The sequence below is a fragment of the Silurus aristotelis genome (genome assembly GCF_946808225.1).
Source record: "Silurus aristotelis genome assembly, chromosome: 24".
In the NCBI taxonomy this organism is placed as follows: Eukaryota; Metazoa; Chordata; class Actinopteri; order Siluriformes; family Siluridae; genus Silurus; species Silurus aristotelis.
Window position 1 is genome coordinate 18,726,274 of NC_139597.1, and position 23,891 is coordinate 18,750,164.

At 41.7% G+C, this 23,891-nt stretch overlaps 1 protein-coding gene across 2 annotated transcripts in view; it reads left to right on the top strand.

Moving 5' to 3' along the window:
* The window catches only part of lrp6 (low density lipoprotein receptor-related protein 6), a 46,050-nt gene that overhangs the window by 12,367 nt on the left and 9,792 nt on the right, over positions 1 to 23,891 (top strand). The window contains exons 3-18 of one of the 2 annotated variants that reach the window (XR_014531267.1): positions 5,432 to 5,629; positions 5,828 to 6,024; positions 7,763 to 7,897; positions 8,904 to 9,300; positions 9,926 to 10,097; positions 13,375 to 13,591; positions 13,753 to 14,042; positions 14,762 to 14,988; positions 15,092 to 15,276; positions 15,806 to 16,132; positions 19,066 to 19,268; positions 19,449 to 19,660; positions 20,189 to 20,379; positions 22,200 to 22,409; positions 22,925 to 23,050; positions 23,201 to 23,824. Coding sequence is in view for 1 of the 2 variants with exons in the window: in XM_083527778.1 (XP_083383904.1) it covers positions 5,432 to 5,629; positions 5,828 to 6,024; positions 7,763 to 7,897; positions 8,904 to 9,300; positions 9,926 to 10,097; positions 13,375 to 13,591; positions 13,753 to 14,042; positions 14,762 to 14,988; positions 15,092 to 15,276; positions 15,806 to 16,132; positions 19,066 to 19,268; positions 19,449 to 19,660; positions 20,189 to 20,379; positions 22,200 to 22,409; positions 22,925 to 23,050; positions 23,201 to 23,437 (3,524 nt within the window). In the remaining variant the exon portion in view is untranslated. The remainder of the gene's footprint in view (positions 1 to 5,431; positions 5,630 to 5,827; positions 6,025 to 7,762; positions 7,898 to 8,903; positions 9,301 to 9,925; positions 10,098 to 13,374; positions 13,592 to 13,752; positions 14,043 to 14,761; positions 14,989 to 15,091; positions 15,277 to 15,805; positions 16,133 to 19,065; positions 19,269 to 19,448; positions 19,661 to 20,188; positions 20,380 to 22,199; positions 22,410 to 22,924; positions 23,051 to 23,200; positions 23,825 to 23,891) is intronic. The other variant, XM_083527778.1, reaches the window with a different exon arrangement.

Consider the following 23,891-nt stretch of genomic DNA (forward strand, 5'->3'; position numbering starts at 1 on the left):
AGAGCGAAGTACAAAAATGCTTTGAGTCTCTATCAATGAATAAATCTACACTGGTACCCTAGATTACAATTTAAGATAAATCAGCCTACAACTCAGTTTTTTTTTTTTCTTTTTCTTTAACAAAGCAAACCTGGAAAGTGTTAGTGTTTCAGAAAGATGTAGGTCTTCACCCGTCGCATAAAGATAGCCAGGGACTCCGCTGTGATTGCTTGCATACTTAAATGCATACAATCGTTGTTTGTGTACTTATTTATAAAACACCCAAAACTCCACTTTAACTCTTCTATGGTGTTTACCCAAAGCGTTATTTTTTTAAAAATCTTGCTTATGGCATATTTCACACACACACACCACATAATGTAAGTGAGAGAAAGAGAGGAAGGGTGAAAGAAAGCAAACACACCATCTCATTGCTCTATGTGTGTGTGTTAATGGCTCTCAGCGGGTGTCTGGTTCACACGTGTGCCACCCGTTTGATCCTCTGCTGGAGGAGCTGGCCTGGAGCTTGGCTCCCTGCGTTTACTTACTCATACACACTGTGGCCTTTTCCTACTTTCACTTACTCTCGCATGCATGCTCACTCACTCATGCACACACTCAAACTTGTGCACAATTAGCATAGCTCCGCGTGCAAATACTGTACATAGCTACTTTTCTTTAACAAGCAAGAGAACATGATTTCTGTTCGTTGGGTAGAAATCACTACTGCTGTATGCACAACAGTGTGACAGCGACTTGTCCTCCATAAGTCTGCATTCAATCAGTTGTTCACATCAAGTTACTTAAAACGGAACAGTTTCTTCCCCCCCTCTGAACTCCCCATTCAATGTTTATTTCCCATGGTTCATTCTGGGAAGATATTTCACAAGGTTTTGGAGTGTGCTTGTGGAGATTTGTGCTTATTCAGCCACAAGGGTGTTAGTAAAGTCAGGTACTGATGTAGGTGAAGGGAGGAGGCCTGGGATGCAGTCAGTGTTCCTATACATCTTAAAGGGGTTCAATAGTGTTTATAGATCTCTAGCAGGAGATCTTCTGATTCAACCCATGTAAAGCTTCAAGGAGCTGGCTTTGTATACAGGTTAAAAGAGGTTTGGGGTCTTAATTCAAATAAAATAAAATTTCATTCTAGCGCATCAACTTTGTTCTTATGTTTTGGTGAAGAACCGCATATGCAGGAAAAAAGTCAGGTGTCCAAATACTTTTTGCCTTATAGTGTATGTACAGTGATGGTTAAAATTATTAGGTTGTAGGGCTGCAAAGGGGTGTACAATTTCTTGTAAAAAAAGAAAAAAAAAAACCCTAACTATTATTTAGATTTTTTTTAAACTACATTTTAGTTTCCTGTTACAGGCTAACCTGCAATACATTCTAAGCTGATGGCACACGAATGCGTTGTCCCTTTAAATATACAGCATGTCTTGCTTTGATTGTCTGTAGATGCTCATATATTTTCCTCCCATTGGGTGACACTTCAACACACAGTCCTGTCAGTGATCTCGTAATTACCAAATGAGTGCCACCGCAATGTTGTGCTTTCTGTCAAAAAATAAATGTAAACACATGCCACGTTGTTATCAAGTCCAAACTCCCACATGCAAACTCCCACGTCTAAGTTGTGTAGTGATCGAGTAAAAGCAGTGCAGAAATTCTAAGAATTCCAGATGTTGTTTTATCAAGAGCGATGACATTTGTGGCATGTTTCTCCTCCCTGGTCACTGAGAGTGTTTCTTGTCTATTTAGTGGCCAGTCCATGTTCCTCCCCATGCAAAAAGGTTCTCAGTCCTCACACATGAACACTCCTCTCACCCCTGTCTGATTCGATTGTTAGAGGACCGCACTGGTTATTGCTGTGAATGGGGTTCAGTGTGTACTCATTTGTACCAGTAATCCAAGACGATGATGGTTAGTAAATGTCCATCACAAGCATTTTACCATTTGACTTATAGAAAGGTTTCACACCAGATCAGCAGGAACATAGCCACAAAGGGTCTGGTTAATAATTGAGTTAATTTTGATGTATTGACTCTGATAGTGTTGCCTTTAGTGCTGTCTAACACCTTTACAGTGTATGGGTGCAAATACACTAAATTTCACAATATGTATGTATGTGCTCCATTAACACATACTTGCTGGCATATCTTTTATACATCTGAAGTTTTCAAACCAGTGTCTACTAGCTGCCCTGCCAGGGGCAAAACACTGCGAACGGGGATGTCTGACGAGTTCATGCATAGCGAAGTTAGGCAGACAGACTATCTGCTATAAAATTTACTTTTGTTGTGAATGTCATGATTCGTGCCTCAAATCAACGGATGTCGATTTAAAAACGCCCCGAGCACAATTCTTTCCCACCTGATCCTTTCGTTTTGTACACACCCAGCTGCTGTTCATAACCTACTGGCATCTATCATCATGTTTATACATTCCTGTAGCGGACCACATGATCAATACTATCGAAACGGACCATGCGTAAGATGGTGTCTGTCTGCATTCATGCCTGAAAACAAATGTAGAATGGCAAAAAATAAATAAATGCAAGAACCCGGCCTTCTGGTCTGAAGCGAAAAGTAGAGTTATCGAGTATAAACACATTTGTGATTTAATTTGTTGACGTTAAAACCAGGGGTGACATTATCCTTGTACTAATTAATGTGTCTGGATAATGTGGACCTTGATATTTTGTTTTTGCAGTGAACTAGTTTAAATAGATGCTCTGCTGTGAGTAAATTCCAGTGTAAGGTGTGTGTCTAGCATGAAAAACCAAACTCTTGTCTTTTGTTGTGCAAAAGTAAATATTAGAATTCTTCATGATTTTACCGTGAGTCCTCACAGCTCCGTCCTAGCCTTTAGTTCCCAACGTTCAGCCAACTCCAGCTGTCTAAGATCCAGCAGAATTTGTCCTGTTAGTGTTTTTAAATCTAATGGAATGTTTTTGCTAGGTTTTTGTTCAGGGAGGTGATGAAGAACTTGGCGTAACCGATGTTATTTGAACTCTTAATAACCTTTTTGCTGCTTTGTGTCAGTTTGTTTACAACTCCCAGTTGCGCAGGAACCGTCTACTGCCCTAAATATACATGTGTAGTGTGGATCCCATGGCTTTGCGCCAACCTGCTAGAGCAGACTTGCACATCGAAGTGTTTTCCTCCTCCCTCTGGGCATGCAAGGAGAGGAATTTCATCCTCTCTGGTAGAAAATTGGCGTCACAATGTAATTGCGGCAGCATATTTGTGTGTTGCGGGTCTTGGCTTTTATCTCCTATCAGCTTATGAGCTTTGAGCGATCGGACAGTGGCATTTGTGCGTTATCATTAACACCTTATGAATTACATGTAACTCGCATTTAATTTTGGTTGAAGGTGCATCAGGTCAGATTGTGAATTGATGCAGATTGACCTGATGCCCCCACCCCAATTTACCCTTTCATAAAGAGACAGTTATATCAAAATACACGTATCCGCACTGTATGGCCAAAAGTATCGGGACACCTGGCTTTTCCACCTGTATGTGTTTCTTGGCCCAAACTATTCACATTTAAAGTTAGAGGCACACAGTCGTATAGTAAGTCTTTGTTGTGAAATGTTCCCTTCATGTGACCAAGGAGAACCAAACCAGATCTGCTTTACATGCATTGAAAGATCTCATGCTATAGTATAGAGCTATAACCCCTAATATGGGATTAATTGGATGGCTGACTGCATCTCAGGCCTCCTCACCTACATCAGTATCTGACTTTACTAATACCCACAAGTCTAGTGGAACATCTTCCCAGAAAAGGTGGAGGTTATTATAGGGACTAAATGTGGAATGGGATGTTGAAATAAAAGGAACAAATCTTAGGATTCCACAAATCTTTGGCCACCTTTTATTCTCCTTGAATCCTCTCTCTTTTTTCTTGAAGCTCCACCAATTTAAGTGACCCATTGTGTGTCCATTAAACTGATTGACCGTATGTGCATCCATACACAAAGTTTGTGTAATAAAATAATATTTAATATAAATAAATCTTGGGCCATCTTTGAGTATTCTGTTCCCTGTCAAGTAGTAAAATCCCTTTTCTCATCATCTTCATCATTGCATAACAACCCCCCACCCATAACAGCTACATGACCACAACCATGTCTATTGGGTCACCCCACATTGTTAAAGGTGAAAGGTCGAGTGTTCCCATGTGGCCATGATGTTGATTTATGGTTAGTGCATTACCCTTGAGAAAGTCACACAGACAGAAGGATGTTTGTGTGATCTGCAGTTGTGTCGCGGTAACACACTGGCTGTCCAATGCAGCATGTTGCTTGTTTCTGGACTGTTTTGTTCCTTGCGCACACTTAAGATCAACATTCGGTTCGGTTGTTATGTGATGAAGCACTCAGCATTAGAAATCTTTGGCATCCTAACTTTACATCTGAACCTTTACTATTTTGAGCTTGTGTTATTTTAAACCCATTGCTCAAGGAGTGTGTGTGTGTGTGTGTGTGTGTGTGTGTGTGTGTGTGTGTGTGTGTGTGTGTGTGTGTGTGTGTGTGTGTGTGTGTGTGTGTGTGTGTGTGTGTGTGTGTGTGTGTGTGTGTGTGTGTGTGTGTGTGTGTGTGTGTGTGTGTGTGTGTGGGGCACGGTATTGCCTGCTTCTGCTCCCTTACACACATGCAGTTTGTGGACACCAGAGCATAAGATGTACTTTTTAAACATCCTATTCCTCATTTAGTCCATATTTTTTCTCATAATAACCCTCTGACTTGTTGTTCCATTAGATTTGTGGAGATTTGTGCTCGTTCAGCGGCAGGGATATGAAATCGGGTAGTTCAGTAGAGTAGAGGTCAGAGCTCTATCGCAAGCCATGCAAGATCTTTCACTTCAAAACATGTAACGCATATATTCATATTTTCTAAAGACATTCCATACAGTTGGGTGCCTCCAAGTTGGTGGTAACGGTGTGGAAAAGTTGGGTGCCCCAATACATTTGGCCAACCACATACACTAGGGATCACAACCTGTTACACAATTTCAACAGTTAATTTCTCTCGTTTAGATATATAGTCAATTTCTATAGCTAAAAGCATGTGGACACCTGCTTGTCACACCCGTATGTGCTTTTTCTGAACAACCAGCGTGTTTACTGTTTTAATAATGTGCTACAAGAGCATAATTTTGGAGATCATCTACATAGAGGTGCAATTAATTAATGAGTAGGAAATAAAGTGCCCCACTCGAATATATAAGGCTGAAAAAAGACAAAGAAAGCCCTACTAATCACACTTATGAGAGGTGAGGAGATGCAGTGAGACCAGAAGGTGGGCTACAGTCAGATGAGAAGCAGGGTCATCATAGAGGTGAGGATAATAACAGGTTGTTCTCACTGCCAGGATGTGCCGCAGGCTGCCAGGTGCAACACAAAGTGGTAATTTTAAACTAAATCATCCCTTTCATTCCTTTAGGTACATGTACTGGACAGACTGGGGAGAGATCCCTAAGATTGAGAGGGCAGGTATGGATGGCACAAATCGAGCCGTGATCATCGAAACAGAGATCTACTGGCCAAATGGGCTCACGTTGGACTACAGCCAACAAAAGCTTTACTGGGCTGATGCCAAATACAACTTTATTCATCGCTCTAATCTGGATGGCACAGGGAGGTAAGTCATGTGATGCTGGATGATGTTCATGAATGTTTTTGCTTTTTGGTCATTCATTTCTTTGAAAGTCTATTTTTAATCCACTATGGAGGAGAAATAAATTTTTTTTTTCACATTTTTGATGTTTTCCTTGGTTCTGAGTTGTCACACGTTGTTTTGAATGAGATGTCTAATTGTGTCATTCTTGGTCTTTCTTAGAGAGACCGTAGTGAAGGGTGCTCTACCACACCCCTTCGCCCTAACGTTGTACGAAGAGACACTTTTCTGGACGGACTGGAACACACACTCTATACACTCGTGTCAGAAGCAGACAGGGGAGGAGCGCCATGAGATCCACATGAACATCTTCTCGCCTATGGACATTCACGTTTTCAGCCAAAAGAGACAGCTCACCGGTAAGATGTTAACATTCTTTACACATCAAGCAGCATTCGCGGGCTTCCTGTACACATTAATGGAATTAAGCATTCAGTGCTGTTTATTAAAGGAGTGTAATGCAGCACAAAGAATGGTCTCCATGGCCAAGGCTCACTATAGCGTGTGGTGTGTCTTCAGCGGTGTTTTGTGGAACAATACACAAAGGCTTCCTGGACTGTTTGGTAATACAACTCTGCAGAGATGATTATGGCACGGTTACCTTTATGCCTCTGTGTGCCATGACTGCACAATGGAAGCCCTGTTTGGATTGAATGCAGAGAATTTCTCATGGCTGAGAGAAAAGCCAGGCACATGCTCATAGCACTCGTCAGAGCCACTTTCTCTCTGTGTGTGTTTGGGTTTGTGTTCGTTCCCAGGTGCCACATACGCCTTATGAGGAATCCGTTGCAAATTGCTTCCATTACTTAGCTCAACATAATTATGTTATTGCCTGTTTGAATTTCTGCATTATTCGAAAAGACTCCGAGGGTGTTTCAAACGATCCAACAGTTCACTGTTTTGTTAATTTGTAAAGAAAAAGGGACTGGACTTTGTAAGACAGCTGCATTTGTTTGTAACTAATTGGGTTTACAGAAGCAGGTTTCTCTCAAACACTTGTAAAGCTCCAGTGTTGAACAGAGTGGCCTTCTTTTATGCCAAATAACCAATACTAGCCTTTTTTGGAAAACACTCTTCCCACTCCTTAGGTACTTCTAAACCAGCTGGTCCTAAAGGAATTTGATGCAGTTTCTTACAGGTGGCTCTAGCCCCTAGATTAAACACATGGTATAGATTTTTACATCAATTATGGATTACCAGTGACCAGTCTTAAATAGTCTCAAATACACTTTTGTTTATTTTCATTCACCTATTAAGTTTACATTTTTAAACGTTACTCGCTATTTTTGAAGGGAAATTTATGGTGTGCTAGTCAAGTCAAGTCAAGTCAAGTTTATTTGTATAGCGCTTTTCACAACAGACATTGTCTCAAAGCAGCTTTACAGAAAACAACAGTGAAGGTGAATGGTGTGCGTTTGTCCCTGATGAGCAGCCGTGGCGACAGTGGCAAGGAAAAACTCCCTTAGATGATATGAGGAAGAAACCTTGAGAGGAACCAGACTCAAAGGGGAACCCATCCTCATATGGGTGACATCAAGAGTTTGGTCATAAATCTTTCAACAATACATCATGTTTGTCATGTTTGTTTTTTTTTTTTTTTATTAAAATACAGCTTTTTGCATTTTGGGGACACCTGAGAGTTGTATGTTTTTTTTGATAATCACATTCCACATTTACTTCCTGTTTGTCCTTATAATATCTTTTAGCTACAAGGGTGTTAGTTAAGTCCGGTACTGATGTTGGTGAGGTGACAAGGCCTGGGTCAGCGTTCTGATTCAGCCAATTTTGTTCAGTAGGGTTGAGGTCAGAGCTCTATAGCAGGATATCTTCCACTCTAACCCATGTAAAGCATATCTTCATGGAGCTGGCTTTATGCAGAGGGGAATTGTCATGTTGGAACAGTTTTGGGTCTCCTAGTTTATGTGAAGGGAAAATGTTATGATACAGCATCCAAAGACGTCCTATACAATTGTGTGCCTCCAACTTTGTGCTAACAGTTTGGAGAATCTATTAAACCTGTGTTTATGCTCAAAATGGTAGTAAATAAATTAACATTAAATGTTTCTGTAATTTTTTATTTTTGGTTTTGTCCCACAGACGTAAAGAGTCCTTGTTCTGTGAAAAATGGTGGCTGTTCGCACCTGTGCCTGCTTTCGCCGGTCAAGCCGTTCTACCAGTGCGCCTGTCCCACCGGTGTGCAGCTGCTGGAAGGCAACAAGACCTGCCGAGATGGTGAGAAACCTTCCAAATACACACCCATTTGGCATTATTGCATTCCAAATTCATACACATCACATGATTTCTAAACTGGTCTATGAGAAGTTGCAGTCCTCAGCTAGACGTCTGCATCCTCATTATTAAGTGTGTGCTGTTCTTGCCGAGACTGTTGGTCTCTCAAACAGTCCTTGTGGTTAATGCATGAACCTGGAGGTGCATGGTGTAGCCGACCTGTAGTCGCCATTGCAACACAGTTCATCGAAGGCTTGCCAATCTAACAATGGTAGCCATGTTTATCGTTTATACTCTCTTTTTAAATTTCTCTGTATAGTTATACCTTCATTTAAATACACATACATTTCCAGCAGTGAACGAAAATATATATATTTTTTTATAGATTTCGGAATAAAGCATTTTAATCAACACGGTTCATGAAGTCCTCTCTTATGCCATCTTTCTGCGCAATGCATTTCACTCTTTTTGGTCTCTCCACACCCTTATAGTCATATGGGATCTGTTTCTCAGCTCGGTTCAACACAAGATGATGGTCACATGCTTCCAGGGATTTTCCCAAATATTTGGGACAAATTATTCACACTTTGACTTGCTTTATGAGAGCAAAGGATTAATTTGTGTGCAATTCTATTTTTTGGGGCGGGAATTTTGGTGCCTTTTTTTTTTTTTTTTTTTTTTTTTATGTAGAAAGTATTGGCTTTAAAATAACAGCTCTGGCATACCACTGAGTATTTGCAGCACCTTTGGGTGGCTGTGAAGATACCTGAAATTGTCAATTAGTAAGGGGTGATGATGAAGATCAGGGCTTTTTGCAGGAAGCTGCAGTTCCTCCACTCCATCCGTAACACATGTTTTCCTGGAGCTGGCTTTGTGTTCAGGAGAAAGGCATGCTGGAGCATGGTTTGATTCTCACATATCTTCATTATATAAGTTTGTAGGTGATTTGCATGGGTGTGGTGGTCAGGTGAATTTTTGACACTGTTTAATAATACTTGTCTTTTTCCAGGAGCCACGAAGCTGCTTCTCCTTGCACGGCGCACAGACCTCCGGCGCATCTCTCTCGACACGCCGGACTTTACCGACATCGTTTTACACGCGGAGGATATCCGGCACGCCATCGCCATCGACTATGACCCCGTAGACGGCCACGTGTATTGGACAGATGATGAAGTGCATGCAATTCGCCGCTCTCGGTTGGACGGCAGTGATGCACAGCTGCTCGTCACCTCGCAAGTGAATCACCCAGATGGCATCGCCGTGGACTGGATTGCACGCAACCTTTACTGGACCGACACGGGCACTGATCGCATTGAAGTGACACGGCTTAACGGTACCATGAGGAAGATCCTGATTTCCGAGGAACTGGATGAGCCTAGAGCGATCGTCCTGGATCCAGTCTCAGGGTGTGTGTTTTTATTTAAAAGAGCATGTTCTGTTTAATTAAGACTAAAACGCTGTGTGTGTGTGTGTGTGTGTGTGTGTGTGTGTGTGTGTGTGTGTGTGTGTGTGTGTGTGTGTGTGTGTGTGTGTGTTTACACTTAGGAACCTGTTTACACATAGTACTTTTCTATTCGGTTATATCACAGAGTAACTTCACTTGAGAGCAACTTTACACCTGTAGTGTCTTGTATATTAAGTGTGGACATCGTTTATGAACTTCTCTATCTTTCTCTCTTATTCTGGCTTTCATCTCTCTGTTGCTCAGCAACAGTATCCATGGCTGCATAGTGCACCGGGTCATGATGGCTAGCTATATTGTAGAGAACTGTGTGTGCGTGTGCACGTGCAATGTATACTGTATGCGATTTCAGATAGAAATCTTGGTAGTGAGTGATCTAACTAGTCCCGGCACTGCTTTCTAATTTCTCTCACTGCCTCCTTTTTTCTTTTAAATGATTTAAACCGATTTATTTCTTCCTAAAATTTTTAAATTATAATCATCAGAGTAAATTCGAATTTTGATGAATTGAGTTAATGTCACATTAGACATGGTACCTTCACTAATATCAGTGTCTCTTTTTTCTATAGATACATGTACTGGACCGACTGGGGTGAGATCCCGAAGATCGAGCGTGCTACTCTGGATGGAACCGAGCGAGTTGTGATGGTGAACACATCCTTGGGCTGGCCCAATGGCCTAGCGCTCGACTATGCAGAGAGGAAGATTTACTGGGGAGATGCTAAGACTGACAAAATAGAGGTGAGCTGTAGCTGTACTTGTGAATAGAGCAATAAAGCAAACCGATTTCATTGTAATAGACCTGAAGCTGAATGTGCAGACATTTGCACAAAATTGGTGCTCATGAACATCCTGTGGATTATTGGATTAAACACATTTTATTTTTAATATTATATAAATATTATATTTTATTGGCATTGAATTGAGTTGATAGATTTGTTTTGCACTTCACCTGTGTGAACTTAACCTGCTTTGCACTTTTACAATCGGTAAAAAGACATCAGGTATGTTTATACTGTAGCCTGGAATATTAGCCTGATATATTATTTTAAGTAGTTTTAAAGCCCTCCTACTGCTAACACAGATACGAAAGGCTGAAAAGACATGGGAAGCCTCTCAATTACATTAAATCATCGTATTAAGTCATTTGACTGACATTACAACCCACCAATCACAAATGTGTTCCATGTTTTATTTTTTTTTCCTCCCATATTTTTTTAGCATTGGATGAGCCACAAAAATGATCTTTAATGGAAGGTTTTTCCCATTTTTACCACTAGTGGCTATAATTCTGGGTAGTTTTCCATAAAAGTTATATTTACAAAATATTTGTGGACAGTGCAACATGTTAGATTATTTATGATGCACATAGTCAGTAAATTGTGAACTATCGCTTTCATTATCTGATTAGAGATGGTGAACTGATGATGCAGACGATGTGTTTTGGTGCAGCAGGGGGTATTTTTTTCTGCCCTGCTGCAGCAGTTCTAACCCTTTGCTGGGAACTCTGCTGCCTGCTTTGTCACAACTGGCACGATGAGCCAGCACCAGGAGGCTGACGCGGTCACACACGGAGCTAGGCATTTCTATTGTGCATTAGTTTATAATAATTTGCGGCCTAGATCCAGCCTAGACGGCAAAGCTTTGAGTTTGGATTGCAGAGTTTCTCCTTGATTTGAACAGCCCTGCTGCTACAGAGAGGGCAATTTTAAGCTTGGCAAGGTTTTTGCTATAGCTTCCCTGTGCCTGGCCACATGAATTTCAGCCGAGTTATTTCACATGGTTAATGGGAAGCCTGTAAATGTACACCGTCAGAAAAACAGCCCCGGCTCCTTGAATTACAAACCCAAGCCATTCGCCCGGAGCCTGTAATAATGAAGTGCAGCTTGTAGTGCTGTAGGTTGCCACGACCCAGCACGAAGCCGGTTTTGATCATGCCAATCCAAACTAATCGGAATGATTAGTTTCTGTTCACGTTCGTCAGTTTGGGATGGCACAATTCTCCTGCCCTCAAGCAGTGAATTAAAAATCCTCTAACCTTACACCTTCCAGCTTCACATCACAGACCTCCTGCTGCTTGGATATCCGATAGTAAAAGTTTTGGCACGCTGTGAGGTGTCAACATGTTGGCAGCAGACAAAATGGAGATTTGCCAGACTGCTCAGGCTGTTCCCATATGTGTAAGGTGCTGCTTTATGTTTGTGCCTTAAACAGTGTTATCTTTTAATATCTTGTAATAAAGTGCAGGATAACATGAAAAAATAGATAACTTTCAAACACTTTTTAAGGCACAAACAAAAAGTAGCACCTTAGTTTCAAATTAATTTAAAAAAGTGTTTGGTGTTTTCTTTTTGTTTTAGTATGAAATTAAATTCTCCTCGCCGTTTCCTCTCCGTTCCTCTATTTTTTTTATTCTGTAGCGTCTTCTGTTTACCTGTCCAGAGGTCAGGTTTTGCACGATATCTGTTTTCCCGTTTCCTTTTCATTTATAAATGCGACCCTAGAGCGGTCCAGAGTTTAGCGATGGTGCGTCAGTAATAATGGGCTGTGGGGAAACGCAGTGCTGTAGTTAAATTGACTAAACATTGAGGCAAATCATTTATATAATAAAACAGAAACCTGCAGTACTCTGTATAAAAGACACTTGATCGCCTTTACGCTGATAGTGACGCACCAGATTTTTCCAAAATTCAGTTCCTTTATCGCCAGAGCAAGGAAACCTGACCTGCCATAATGCTGATTCTAGAGTTTTCTTTCAAGCATCGAATTGATTAGACTAAAGCGTTAAAGCGGGGGTCATAGCATGTCACTGACGCACAGCAAACCGTGGCTTTTTGTACCTGCTTTGAGGTTTGAAAGGGTTAGTGTATTTGAAGGAAGGTAGGGGTATGGGTGAGAAGGAAAGAAGAAATGCAGGCTAGCACGTCTTTGCTCGAAAAGGCGGTGTTTTTTGTGGCTGCAGCCCACATCTGGTTCCGATTGCGGCCTCTACTCCATCTGCGGTCTGCACTATTTAGAATAGCCCTAGAATCTGAAACCAACACCACACTGTGGTCACAACTCCCAAACCACTGGAGACCTTTTGGCTGATGCCTTCAAACTAAGGATGGAAACTCCATTTTATATGCACATTAGTAGAGGGAGAAAGTAGAAAATATAAAGCCAGCTGGCTCACTCGGTCAGGATTTTACTTTTGTATCTGTTCGGTAGATTAGAATTTTTCGGATTGTTTTCACCAATCTGAATATACTGGCTGTATATGACTTTAAGAAAGAAAACAAAAGCAGATTTCTTTTTCTTTTCTTTTCTTTTTCTTTCTTTGGCGGAGGATGCCGGAGTGTAGCGTTTCTAAGGCCAGAGATTCTGGCATTGTGACTGGCGTGTGGCTAAAGGACTGCGATCCCCACAGAAGCCACAAAGATGATTTCTGTCCTATAGGCCAATGTTTTTGTAAAAAAAAAAAAAAAGAAATTTACAATTTGATATGAGAAGTCCTTATTGTGTTGGATTTGTGGAAGGAAATAGAAAGCTGTTGCGTCAGTTTCTAAAGTCAGCTCTGGAATGTGTAGTCTCGTTCTCCTTGTTTGCCTTAAAGAAAAAGAAATGTCTCTTTTGGGGATATTTGTTTAGATTAGAGGACAAAAGGTAAATAGAGACAGGAATTCTAGAGAAGTAAAAGCACTTCTTTAAAGCACTTAAAAGCAAACTTAGATGTCATGCTTCCTGTTGTCCTTTCTCTCTCTCTCTCTCTCTCTCTCTCTCTCTCTCTCTCTCTCTCTCTCTCTCTCTCTCATATGTGCACTTGTGCTAATCAGAACAGAGGGAATCTGGTGTCCATGTGCACAGCTGCTTATTTGTCCAGTTGCTGCTAATTACAATGGTTGTTAGCGATTTCCACAGAGCTTTTCTCTTCATGCCACAAACAACCACTACTCAGCTTCCGATTGAATGCACACACACATTAATGTATTCATTTTAATTATACAAGTAAAAAAAACCTTACACTTTCTTTTCTCAGATGATGAATATGGATGGAACGGGACGCAGGATTTTGGTCGAGGACAAACTTCCGCACATATTCGGCTTTACCCTCCTGGGCGACTACGTTTACTGGACAGACTGGCAAAGGCGCAGCATCGAGCGTGTGCACAAACGCACCGCCGATCGCGAAGTGATCATCGACCAGCTGCCTGACCTCATGGGGCTGAAGGCTACCTACGTTCACCAGGCTTTAGGTGAGCGAGACTTCTAACAGCACTGCTTGTCCAGTGAAAGAGCGTACTCACATGCACTCTTTGTTAGCCTTATTGATTAAACTTTACTCTGGTTTGTAATCATAAAATTCAGTAATTCCAAAAATCAGTACTCACTCTCTTATACGTGTTCTTGTTCTTAGGGACGAACCCATGTGCGGAGAACAACGGTGGTTGCAGTCACCTGTGCCTGTACAAGCCACAGGGTGTGGCGTGCGCATGTCCCATCGGCCTGGAGCTCATGGGTGACATGAGCACGTGCATCGTCCCGGAAGCCTTTTTGCTCTTCTCGCGTCACACTGACATTCGCCGCATCTCCCTCGAAACCAACAACAATAACGTTGCCATTCCGCTCACTGGTGTCAAGGAGGCATCGGCTCTCGACTTCGACGTGACCGACAACCGCATCTACTGGACCGACATCACGCTAAAGGTGAGGAGAAGAAATAGTACACACACATTGGTGTATACCTGCCTATTCTTCTTGGCTGGCTGTCTGTCTACAGCTTGGCTCAGTAATGGGCTCCCCAGAGATGCCAGTTTGGAAATAATTGATAGCTTGTTTTTTCTTTTCTATCCTCTCTTGTGTGTTATGCTGTCTGTGCTCTATCTCTCTCTTGCTCATTCTTAGTCTCTCCTAGTTTCTTTCACTCTCGAAATTTCTTTTTTAGAATTGGGTACATTGTGTGAGTTTGTGTGCTGGTGTAGAATAGTGTCATTTTAGCATAGATTTATTTTGGGGAAACTCAGATTTGTGCTGTTCTGTAACCGGATTTCACTGTCTATATATATATATATATATATATATATATATATATCTCCCAGGCTTTTATTGTCATAGTAATGTAAAATTTCAATGAAGAAATAGTATAAAGATGTAATAATTAAAGCACTGCTGCACTGGTTCTTTTGGATAAAGCCCATGCAATGGGTGATTCCAGCTGTAACTGCCATCAGCAGATAATTGAATGGCATTGGGCATATTGGGGTATAATGTTGTAGTTTTAATGTAGAAGTCCTCTACACCAAAGTGAAAAATCGATGACTTGATGATGAAAAATCTTGAATGATGTTGAAAATTACATTATTAAATATTGATGCAAATCATTTTTGGTGCCCAAATTCATTAATGCTGTGTCTCACGCTACATAGACTATCAGCCGAGCATTCATGAATGGCAGTGCCCTGGAGCACGTAGTCGAGTTTGGTCTTGATTACCCAGAAGGCATGGCTGTGGACTGGCTGGGCAAGAACCTGTACTGGGCAGATACTGGCACTAATCGCATTGAGGTGGCAAAGCTGGACGGCCAGCACAGGCAGGTCCTGGTGTGGAAAGACCTGGACAGTCCACGAGCTCTTGCACTGGACCCTGCTGAAGGGTAAAGCAGACATTTTTTTATTTTGCAGCTGAAATAGAGTATTATATATACAGGCTTATCAATTATTACAAACAGGTAAGATCTCATACAATTTTTTCTCTAGGTTCATGTACTGGACTGAGTGGGGTGGGAGACCCAAGATTGATCGCGCAGCCATGGATGGGACTGGACGGATCACTTTAGTACCCAATGTGGGTCGTGCCAATGGGCTCACCATTGACTACGCTGAGAGGCGCCTCTACTGGACCGACCTGGACACCACGCTTATTGAATCTTCCAACATGCTTGGTGAGAGCCATGTTTATTTCAGCTTAAATCTTTGTTTGGTTTCGGTGCTAGTGTCTAAAATCCAATCACAATTGTTGTTTATAGTAGGGGGTGTAACGATACATGTATTCGTACCAAAGTTTTTTGGGTAAGGGCTTTCGGTTCGAATGCAATCCTTTTTAGGTGTGGAACTTAAAGTTAAAATCTGAGTTCCAACAGGAATGTATTAAGTGGCGGACCTCTAGTTTGTTTAGTTTCCGCCTCTCACTTTGTTATATTAATATTATTATTATTATTATTAATAATAATAACTTGAAAACATACACAACAATGGCAGGGGTATAAAAAGAAACTAGAGTTCACTAGAGTCACTGTGGCTACTCACTTTGAGCCAAACTGTGACTTAAAAACCGAGTAACGTACAAACTGTGAATTTTGTGAACCCCTAATTAATAGTGTGTAGAGAAACAGTAGGTCAATTTTCTTTGTCTGTTTTGTACAAATCAGACCCTCAGTGAAAAATAACTTTTGTACATGGCTCCTCTGTAAGGTCTCGAGCGTGAGGTGATTGCAGATGACCTGCCCCACCCTTTCGGTCTCACGCAATACCAAGACTACATTTACTGGACAGACTGGAGCCTGCGCAGCATCGAGCGTGCTAACAAAACCAGTGGGCAGAACCGCACACTCATCCAGGGACATCTGGATTACGTCATGGACATCCTGGTGTTTCATTCGTCACGTCAGGGAGGCTGGAACGCCTGCGCCTCAACCAACGGGCACTGCTCACACCTGTGCCTGGCCGTGCCCGTCAGCAGTTACGTGTGTGGCTGCCCAGCGCATTACTCACTTAATGATGACAACAAAACCTGCAGCGGTGAGCCGCACGCACGCACGCACATTTTTATTTTAACCATGCTTACAATAAGAAGGGATGTTGTTTAACAATTTTTTTGTCCGGATTGTTGTGTGTGTGTGTGTGTGTGTGTGTGTGTGTGTGTGTGTGTGTGTATGTATGTGTATATATATATATATATATATATATATATATATATATATATATATATATGTATGTGTATGTGTGTGTATATATATACATACACACACACAGTGAGGAAAATAAGTATTTGAACACCTGAGAAAGTCAATGTTAATATTTGGTACAGGAGCCTTTGTTTGCAATTACAGAGGTCAAACGTTTCCTGTAGTTTTTCACCAGGTTTACACACACTGCAGGAGGGATTTTGGCCCACTCCTCCACACAGATCTTCTCTAGATCAGTCAGGTTTCTGGCCTGTCGCTGAGAAACACGGAGTTTGAGCTCCCTCCAAAGATTCTCTATTGGGTTTAGGTCTGGAGACTGGCTAGGCTACGCCAGAACCTTGATATGCTTCTTACAGAGCCACTCCTTGGTTATCCTGGCTGTGTGCTTCGGGTCATTGTCATGTTGGAAGACCCAGCCTCGACCCATCTTCAATGCTCTAACTGAGGGAAGGAGGTTTGGTCCCCAAAATCTCGCAATACATGGCCCCGGTCATCCTCTCCTTAATACAGTGCAGTCGCCCTGTCCCATGTGCAGAAAAACACCCCCAAAGCATGATGCTACCACCCCCATGCTTCACAGTAGGGATGGTGTTCTTTGGATGGTACTCATCATTCTTCTTCCTCCAAACACGTTTAGTGGAATTATGACCCAAAAGTTCTATTTTGGTCTCATCTGACCACATGACTTTCGCCCATGACTCCTCTGGATCATCTAAATGGTCATTGGCAAACTTAAGACGTGCCTGGACATGTGCTGGTTTAAGCAGGGGAACCCTATGTGCCATGCATAATTTCAAACCATGACGTCTTAGTGTATTACCAACAGTAACCTTGGAAACGATGGTCCCAGCTCTTTTCAGGTCATTGACCAGCTCCTCCCGTGTAGTTTTGGGCTGATTTCTCACCTTCCTTAGGATCATTGAGACCCCACGAGGTGAGATCTTTCATGGAGCCCCAGTCCGAGGGAGATTGACAGTCATGTTTAGCTTCTTCCATTTTCTAATGATTGCTCCAACAGTGTTTTTTTTTTTCACCAAACTGCTTGGCAATTTCCCCGTAGCCCTTTCCAGCCTTGTGGAGGTGTACAATTTTGTCTCTAGTGTCTTTGGACAGCTCTTTGGTCTTGGCCATGTTAGTAGTTGGATTCTTACTGATTGTATGGGGTGGACAGGTGTCTTTATGCAGCTAACGACCTCAAACAGGTGCATCTAATTTAGGATAATAAATGTAGTGGAGGTGGACATTTTAAAGGCAGACTAACAGGTCTTTGAGGGTCAGAATTCCAGCTGATAGACAGGTGTTTAAATACTTATTTGCAGCTGTATCATACAAATAAATTGTTCAAAAATCATATATTGTTATTTCTGGATTTTTTTTTTTAGATTATGTCTCTCACAGTGGACATGCACCTACGATGACAATTTCAGACCCCTCCATGATTTCTAAGTGGGAGAACTTGCAAAATAGCAGCGTGTCCAAATACTTATTTTCCTCACTGTATATATAGACAAAACCAAAAGTGTAGTTCTGTTCGGCCAGTTCTTTCTTTGCCATGCATGCATTGTACAAGGTTCATATTTATAGAAGCAGGCATTTTCTCTGTTCTACACACAATTCCCATTATAAATAAAAGCCAGAGTGAAATAAGGCTCCCACAATGTGCTTTATGGAGGTCAGTGTTCTGCAGACTTTTTTTTTTTCTCTGTGGCCAAGGACTCTTTCAACTGTGAGATAAATTCCACAGCTCCTTTAGTGTCAATTTATTTCCATATTTTAAATAATTTTAGAACTATACTGCATTCTATTTTTTAACTTTCCATATTTATGTATGGGTTAACTTTAGTAATTGAACCCCAAAATATTCTTATATACACACTATTAGTGTGGTGTGTGAGTTCTACTACTGTAACCAAAAAAAGAAGAAAAAAATCACAGACCTTGTAGCTATGCATTTGCAGGGCCCAGGGAGCCCCACCCTCTGCACCCCACTTTCAGAAAACCTATGCTTCCTTTTTAACCCATGAGCATAGTTGTCTAAAACCACCATTGTGAGTACTTTATTTACAGACAAGATACTTGATCCACTGTGTGCATTTCCATACCAAGTCTACTGTTTAAAAATCCAAATGGTTTGCACACTTCACAACTCATTTTCTGCATCCACGGGTTTTACGGCTCTTGGACTTCAGTTGATACGTCTCCTGCTGATCTTGACGGCTGTGCGAGTGTGAGGCTGCATGAGGTTCGAATGGGCTCAGGTTATGGGGAGTTATGGTGTAGTGTGTAGCCCCGGAGCTGAGTGAGGCCTTTCTGGGAGGGAGAACTTTCAGCTGCAGGCTTGCGCGGAGCTTTAAAAGCTCACTCGGTCGCCTAGGCCACTGCCAAGTTGGCAAGCCGCAAGAAACCAAAGCCTGGTTTAAGCCGTCCTTGGCTCTCTTGCCATGTCTGACGGAGTAAAAACACTGCAGGCTCACACGGAGGTTTACTCGGGGGAGGCTCAGGAGGCACGTCGTACACACTTGTATCTTGTATGGGAGGTATGTGTGTTGTAACAAGTACCATGGTGACCCAGATGGTCATAGGTAAATGAGCGAAGTCCTGTTTCAGATTGAGCTGGGGTCTAAATCTCATTTTTGGAGAAGACACTTGAGGTGGTTTTAAAAGTTTGTTGTTTTTCTTTTTGTTGTGTTTTTTTTATTTTTTTTATTTTTTTTATTTATTTATTTATTTTAACAGTTTCTCTCCTTTCTTCTCTGCCTCTTTCAGCACCCACCTCTTTCCTACTGTTTAGCCAGAAGTCAGCTATTAATCGCATGGTAATGGACGAGCAGCAGAGCCCTGACATCATCCTACCCATTCACAGCCTACGCAACGTTCGAGCCATCGACTACGACCCACTCGACAAGCAGCTGTACTGGATTGACTCGAAGCAGAACTTCATTCGTCGTGCGCAGGAGGACGGCAATCAGGTAGCGCGCACACAACCACTGCCGTGCAGACTGCTGCTAGCTTGCATTGCAATGTGTGTTTCTGTTCTTGTTGAGTTATCTTGCTTATATTCAGCCTGCTTTACACAGAATTCGTGCAGTGTATCAGTTGCATTGACGGCGTTTTGCTGCATTATGACCGTTTAACGCCTGTGTCTTCAGAGTATGACCGTGGTGTCCAACTCATTGGGGGGCCACAATCTGGGCTTGCAACCGTTTGACCTGAGCATCGACATCTACAGCCGCTTCATCTACTGGACCAGCGAGGTGACCAACGTAATTAACGTAACACGCCTTGACGGCTCGCGTGTTGGAGTGGTGCTCCGTGGAGAGCATGACAAGCCCCGTGCCATTGTGGTTAACCCCGAGAGAGGGTGAGCGAGTGTTTTCTCTCAGGCAAAAAAAGTTGTGTATTATTTTATTCTCAGTCCGTGTTCCATTCCAGTGCTCACAGTTGCATAGATCATTTAAATTAAAATTAAAATGCACATGTGTTATTTATTGGGGTAATAAATCTCTCACGTCTTCTTGCTGCTCTTATTAAGCTGTGCTGTGAACCGTGCCTGAACTCTGCTTTTAGGGCTTTTTTCTGATGTTTTAAGGTCATGTTGAGGTTGCAATAAAATCTGCTACGGCCTAGAAAGAGGAAACATTTACAGGAAAACATCCTCTGGTTTGTCTAGAACTGTCTTTTAGAATGCCCTTCGTTTAAATGGGTTAGAGTAGTAATCCTAAGCCGCATATGTTGCTTGTAAAGAAATTTCTCATGCTCATGTTTATAGCTTTAACTGCCTGGTTGTGGTTTTAAACTTTTCTTACAGACAGGGATTTAGACAGCATGGATTAAGAGTTTGAGGTGTTAGCAGTGGTGTCTAAACATGATGTTCTCTGTTCCCTTGAAGGTACATGTACTTTACCAACCTGCAGGATCGCTCTCCTAAGATCGAGCGAGCAGCTCTGGACGGCACTGAGCGAGAGGTTCTGTTCTTTAGTGGCCTGAGCAAACCTGTCGCCCTCGCTATCGACAACGAGCTGGGCAAACTCTTCTGGGCCGACATGGACCTGCGTCGCATCGAAAGCAGCGATCTATCTGGTGAGGTTTTGAAAACCGTCGGGTGGAATTCTGCTATCTGTTATACACTGGAGTGTATTTGTGATCTTTGGATGCCAAATTTGACACAAAAGACCAGATGTCACTTTAAAAACCACATAGATACACGTTCATTTCCAAATGAAACGTTTCCCAATTTACGTTGCATCATCTTTTGTATTTTTTTCCAGGATTTGCTCATATCACTTTTCTACTCTTGCACAAAGAATAATGACTATTTAGAGTGTTTGATTTCACAAATGTCATCCAGATGTATACTGCCAAACCTTGTACACGCTTTATTGCAAAATTAAAAGCTAGTATTCACATAATAATTGTCAAGTTTGAGCAAATTGCCAAAAATATTGATTGTCCGGCAGCACAGTGTCAAACAGATTTAATTTGTAAAGAAGACAGAATAACTGTGAAAACGAGTAGACACGGGTACTTTCACAAACAGCATTTTTATATTAAAAAGCAGAGATTATGTTGAATAGAAGGCATAAATGCAAAATAATTGAGGCTTAGTTATGCAATGCAGCGGGTGGACAAAAAAATATATAAATCAGTTAAATGTTGTGTACCAAAGGCATTGCTGGACGGATTTAAACCCAGCTCCGAAATCACAAAACCAAATCACAAAACCTGGGGACTGTCTTGATGTTAGAAAAACATTGCCAGTCTTGCATCTCAAAGCGCATTCATCAGGTGTTTCAGCACAGTTGTATATGATATCTTTGGATGAGCTAGCATGAAACTTTCCCTTTAGTTGAACTAGGAGGTTCCGGCATGACAATGCCCCTGTGCACAAAGCCAGCTCCATGTCCAGTCTTAAGCTCGGATGTCCAAAAAGTTTTTATACATGCAGTGTAATGAAATCCGATCATAAATCATTCGTAGATTTTATGACCGTAGCACCCTGGCGTTTACTATCAGGCGTAGACAGAGCCTGGATTATCATATCCATGGCCCCATTCACACCTGTGTTTAGTAATGATCTTTTGGGATTGATATTACTGAAATTGAGCATGGCCAAAAATGTGCACAGCAGATTTACAATTTTATTTTATTATTATTATTATTTTTTAAATGTACGATTGTGAAACTGAAGGAAAGGACCGGCTGAGGACACACAAAACCAGAGCGGGGGGAATGAAATGAAAAGAAAATGTTTTCTCTTTCCAAAAATCCACACATCTATTTAACCTGAGTGTGGAAAACAGTGTGCGACTGCAGGTGAGGCAAAGCCTGTAGTACAATCGAAATGGTTTATTTTTTCATTCAGTTGTTCAGCTCTAATTATTTCAGCATATGCAACTCCATCTAAAATGTTTTTCCATCATCACAAACCTTTAAGTGTAAAATCACCAACAGGTTTTTATCATCAGCGTAGATTAGAGAAAGCAGGGGAAAATGAGAGGGCATGGTTACCTCAAAGCTCCTTCTAGCTCTAATGAAGAAACAAGTAGTGTTCTGTAGACTTTTTTTTTTTTTTTTTACTGCTCCATATATGTGTGTTTTCACTCATTTTCTGCTGGAAAGCTTTTTGTGAGGTCTGGCCTTGATTCAGACACATTTGACCCATTATTCTCATCACGCAAAAATGATTTCCCCTCCGCTGTCCCACATTAGATTGTTACGCAAAACGCTCCCTAGTGCCAAAACACTATAAATCACTTTCCCAAGTCCAAATATATCCCGTTTCCCTGGCGGTCCTTTTTTTTTTTTCTCTGTTTTCCGCACATGTTAGACTAAAGAATCAGTGTAGTTTCCTTGACCAATTTCCATTCCTTTATTCCCCCCTCCTTCTTTTATCCTTCCAGGCGCCAATCGGATTGTGATCGAGGACTCAAACATACTGCAGCCAGTGGGTTTGACTGTGTTCGGTAATCACCTCTACTGGATCGATCGGCAGCAGCAGATGATCGAGCGCATCGACAAGACAACGCGCGAGGGCCGGACGAAAATCCAAGCTCGCATTACGGCGCTTACAGACATCCACGCTGTCCACGAGCTTCACATGGATGAGTACAGTAAGTGTTAGAGTTAAAGATGACGGGTCTCCGTTGGGCTGGTTTTGTCTTTGATCGTGACTTTCTTTTGCGCCACATTATTTAACGTTTACATGGAAAGAATGAGCCACTCGACAAACACTGGTTTTACTTGGGAACGTGTGCGCGCGGCCATCTATAGCTGAACGCAGGATCTTGTTGATAAACAGGATGAAGGAGATTGTAACGATTTGTTTCTGTAAGAGAAATGGACCCTGCTGATTTGACTTTAAATGAAATAGTAAAAAGGGAATGGATGATTAATTCCTAATAATACCATTAGTTTAGTGCAGGAGTACACAGATGTTTTGAAAGTTTCGTATTTACAGTATGTGTATCCAATGAAGCGCTTGCTGTTTTCATTGCATGCAAATGTACACTGATCTGGTATCCTTTCAAATGAAATAAAGTTCCTGTGTGTGCGAGCGTGTGTTTGTGTCTGGGAATGAATCTGCTACAATGAGCAGGATTTACATCTCTCATACTCTATGTTCTAGATAAACACCCTTGTACCCTAGACAATGGAGGATGCTCCCACATCTGTATAGTAAAGGGAGATGGTACGACCCGCTGCTCCTGCCCTGTTCACCTGGTCCTCCTGGTGGACGAGCTTTCCTGTGGAGGTAATGTTTATAAATCTTCAAATTCTGTGTGTAGTTTCCAGCTAATAATTGTGATTGTCATATTGGAATAAATATTGTAACCCACAATAATTCGATTGGCGTTTATCTGAAAAGCCTTCATGACGCGATTATTCTCCCGGTGCCTTCCAGAGCCACCCACGTGTTCCCCGGAGCAGTTCTCATGCACATCGGGAGAGGTGGACTGCATCCCGCAGGCCTGGCGCTGCGACGGATATGTTGAGTGCAAAGATGAAAGCGATGAGCAAGACTGCCCCGTGTGTTCAGACGACGAGTTTCAGTGCGACAGCAAGCAGTGCGTGGACATCTCACTGCGCTGCAACGGCGAGATCAACTGCCAGGATCGCTCGGACGAGAACAAGTGTGATGGTACAGCTCATGGTTCTTATGCATCGCCTCTCTTGGGTTGTTTATTACTCAATATAACCGTTTTAATCATCAGACTTCTCTATTTATTGTAAGAAGTTTTACACTGAAAGCAGGGTTTCTGCAGGGTCTTAAAGTCTGAAAAAGGTCTTAAATAGTTCTAAACAGGTCTTAATTTTCCGATGTCCATGTAACCCTACACTAATGCTCATTGAAAAAGCACTTGAGAGTTATTCTGTTTGTTTGTTTGCATGGTGATTTTTCTTTCGCTGGTCCAAATATAATTCACTCTATTATGACTACAAATGAGACGAACATGCAACAGCCAATCAGTTTCTTTGTTATTTGAGTTATCTTTCTTGGATTGTACAACAAATGTAAAAAAAAAACGTTTTTTATTTTTCAGCTATGGCGAAGTGCAAGTTTAGCGATACTCGGCTTGAAAAAAAAAATGTTT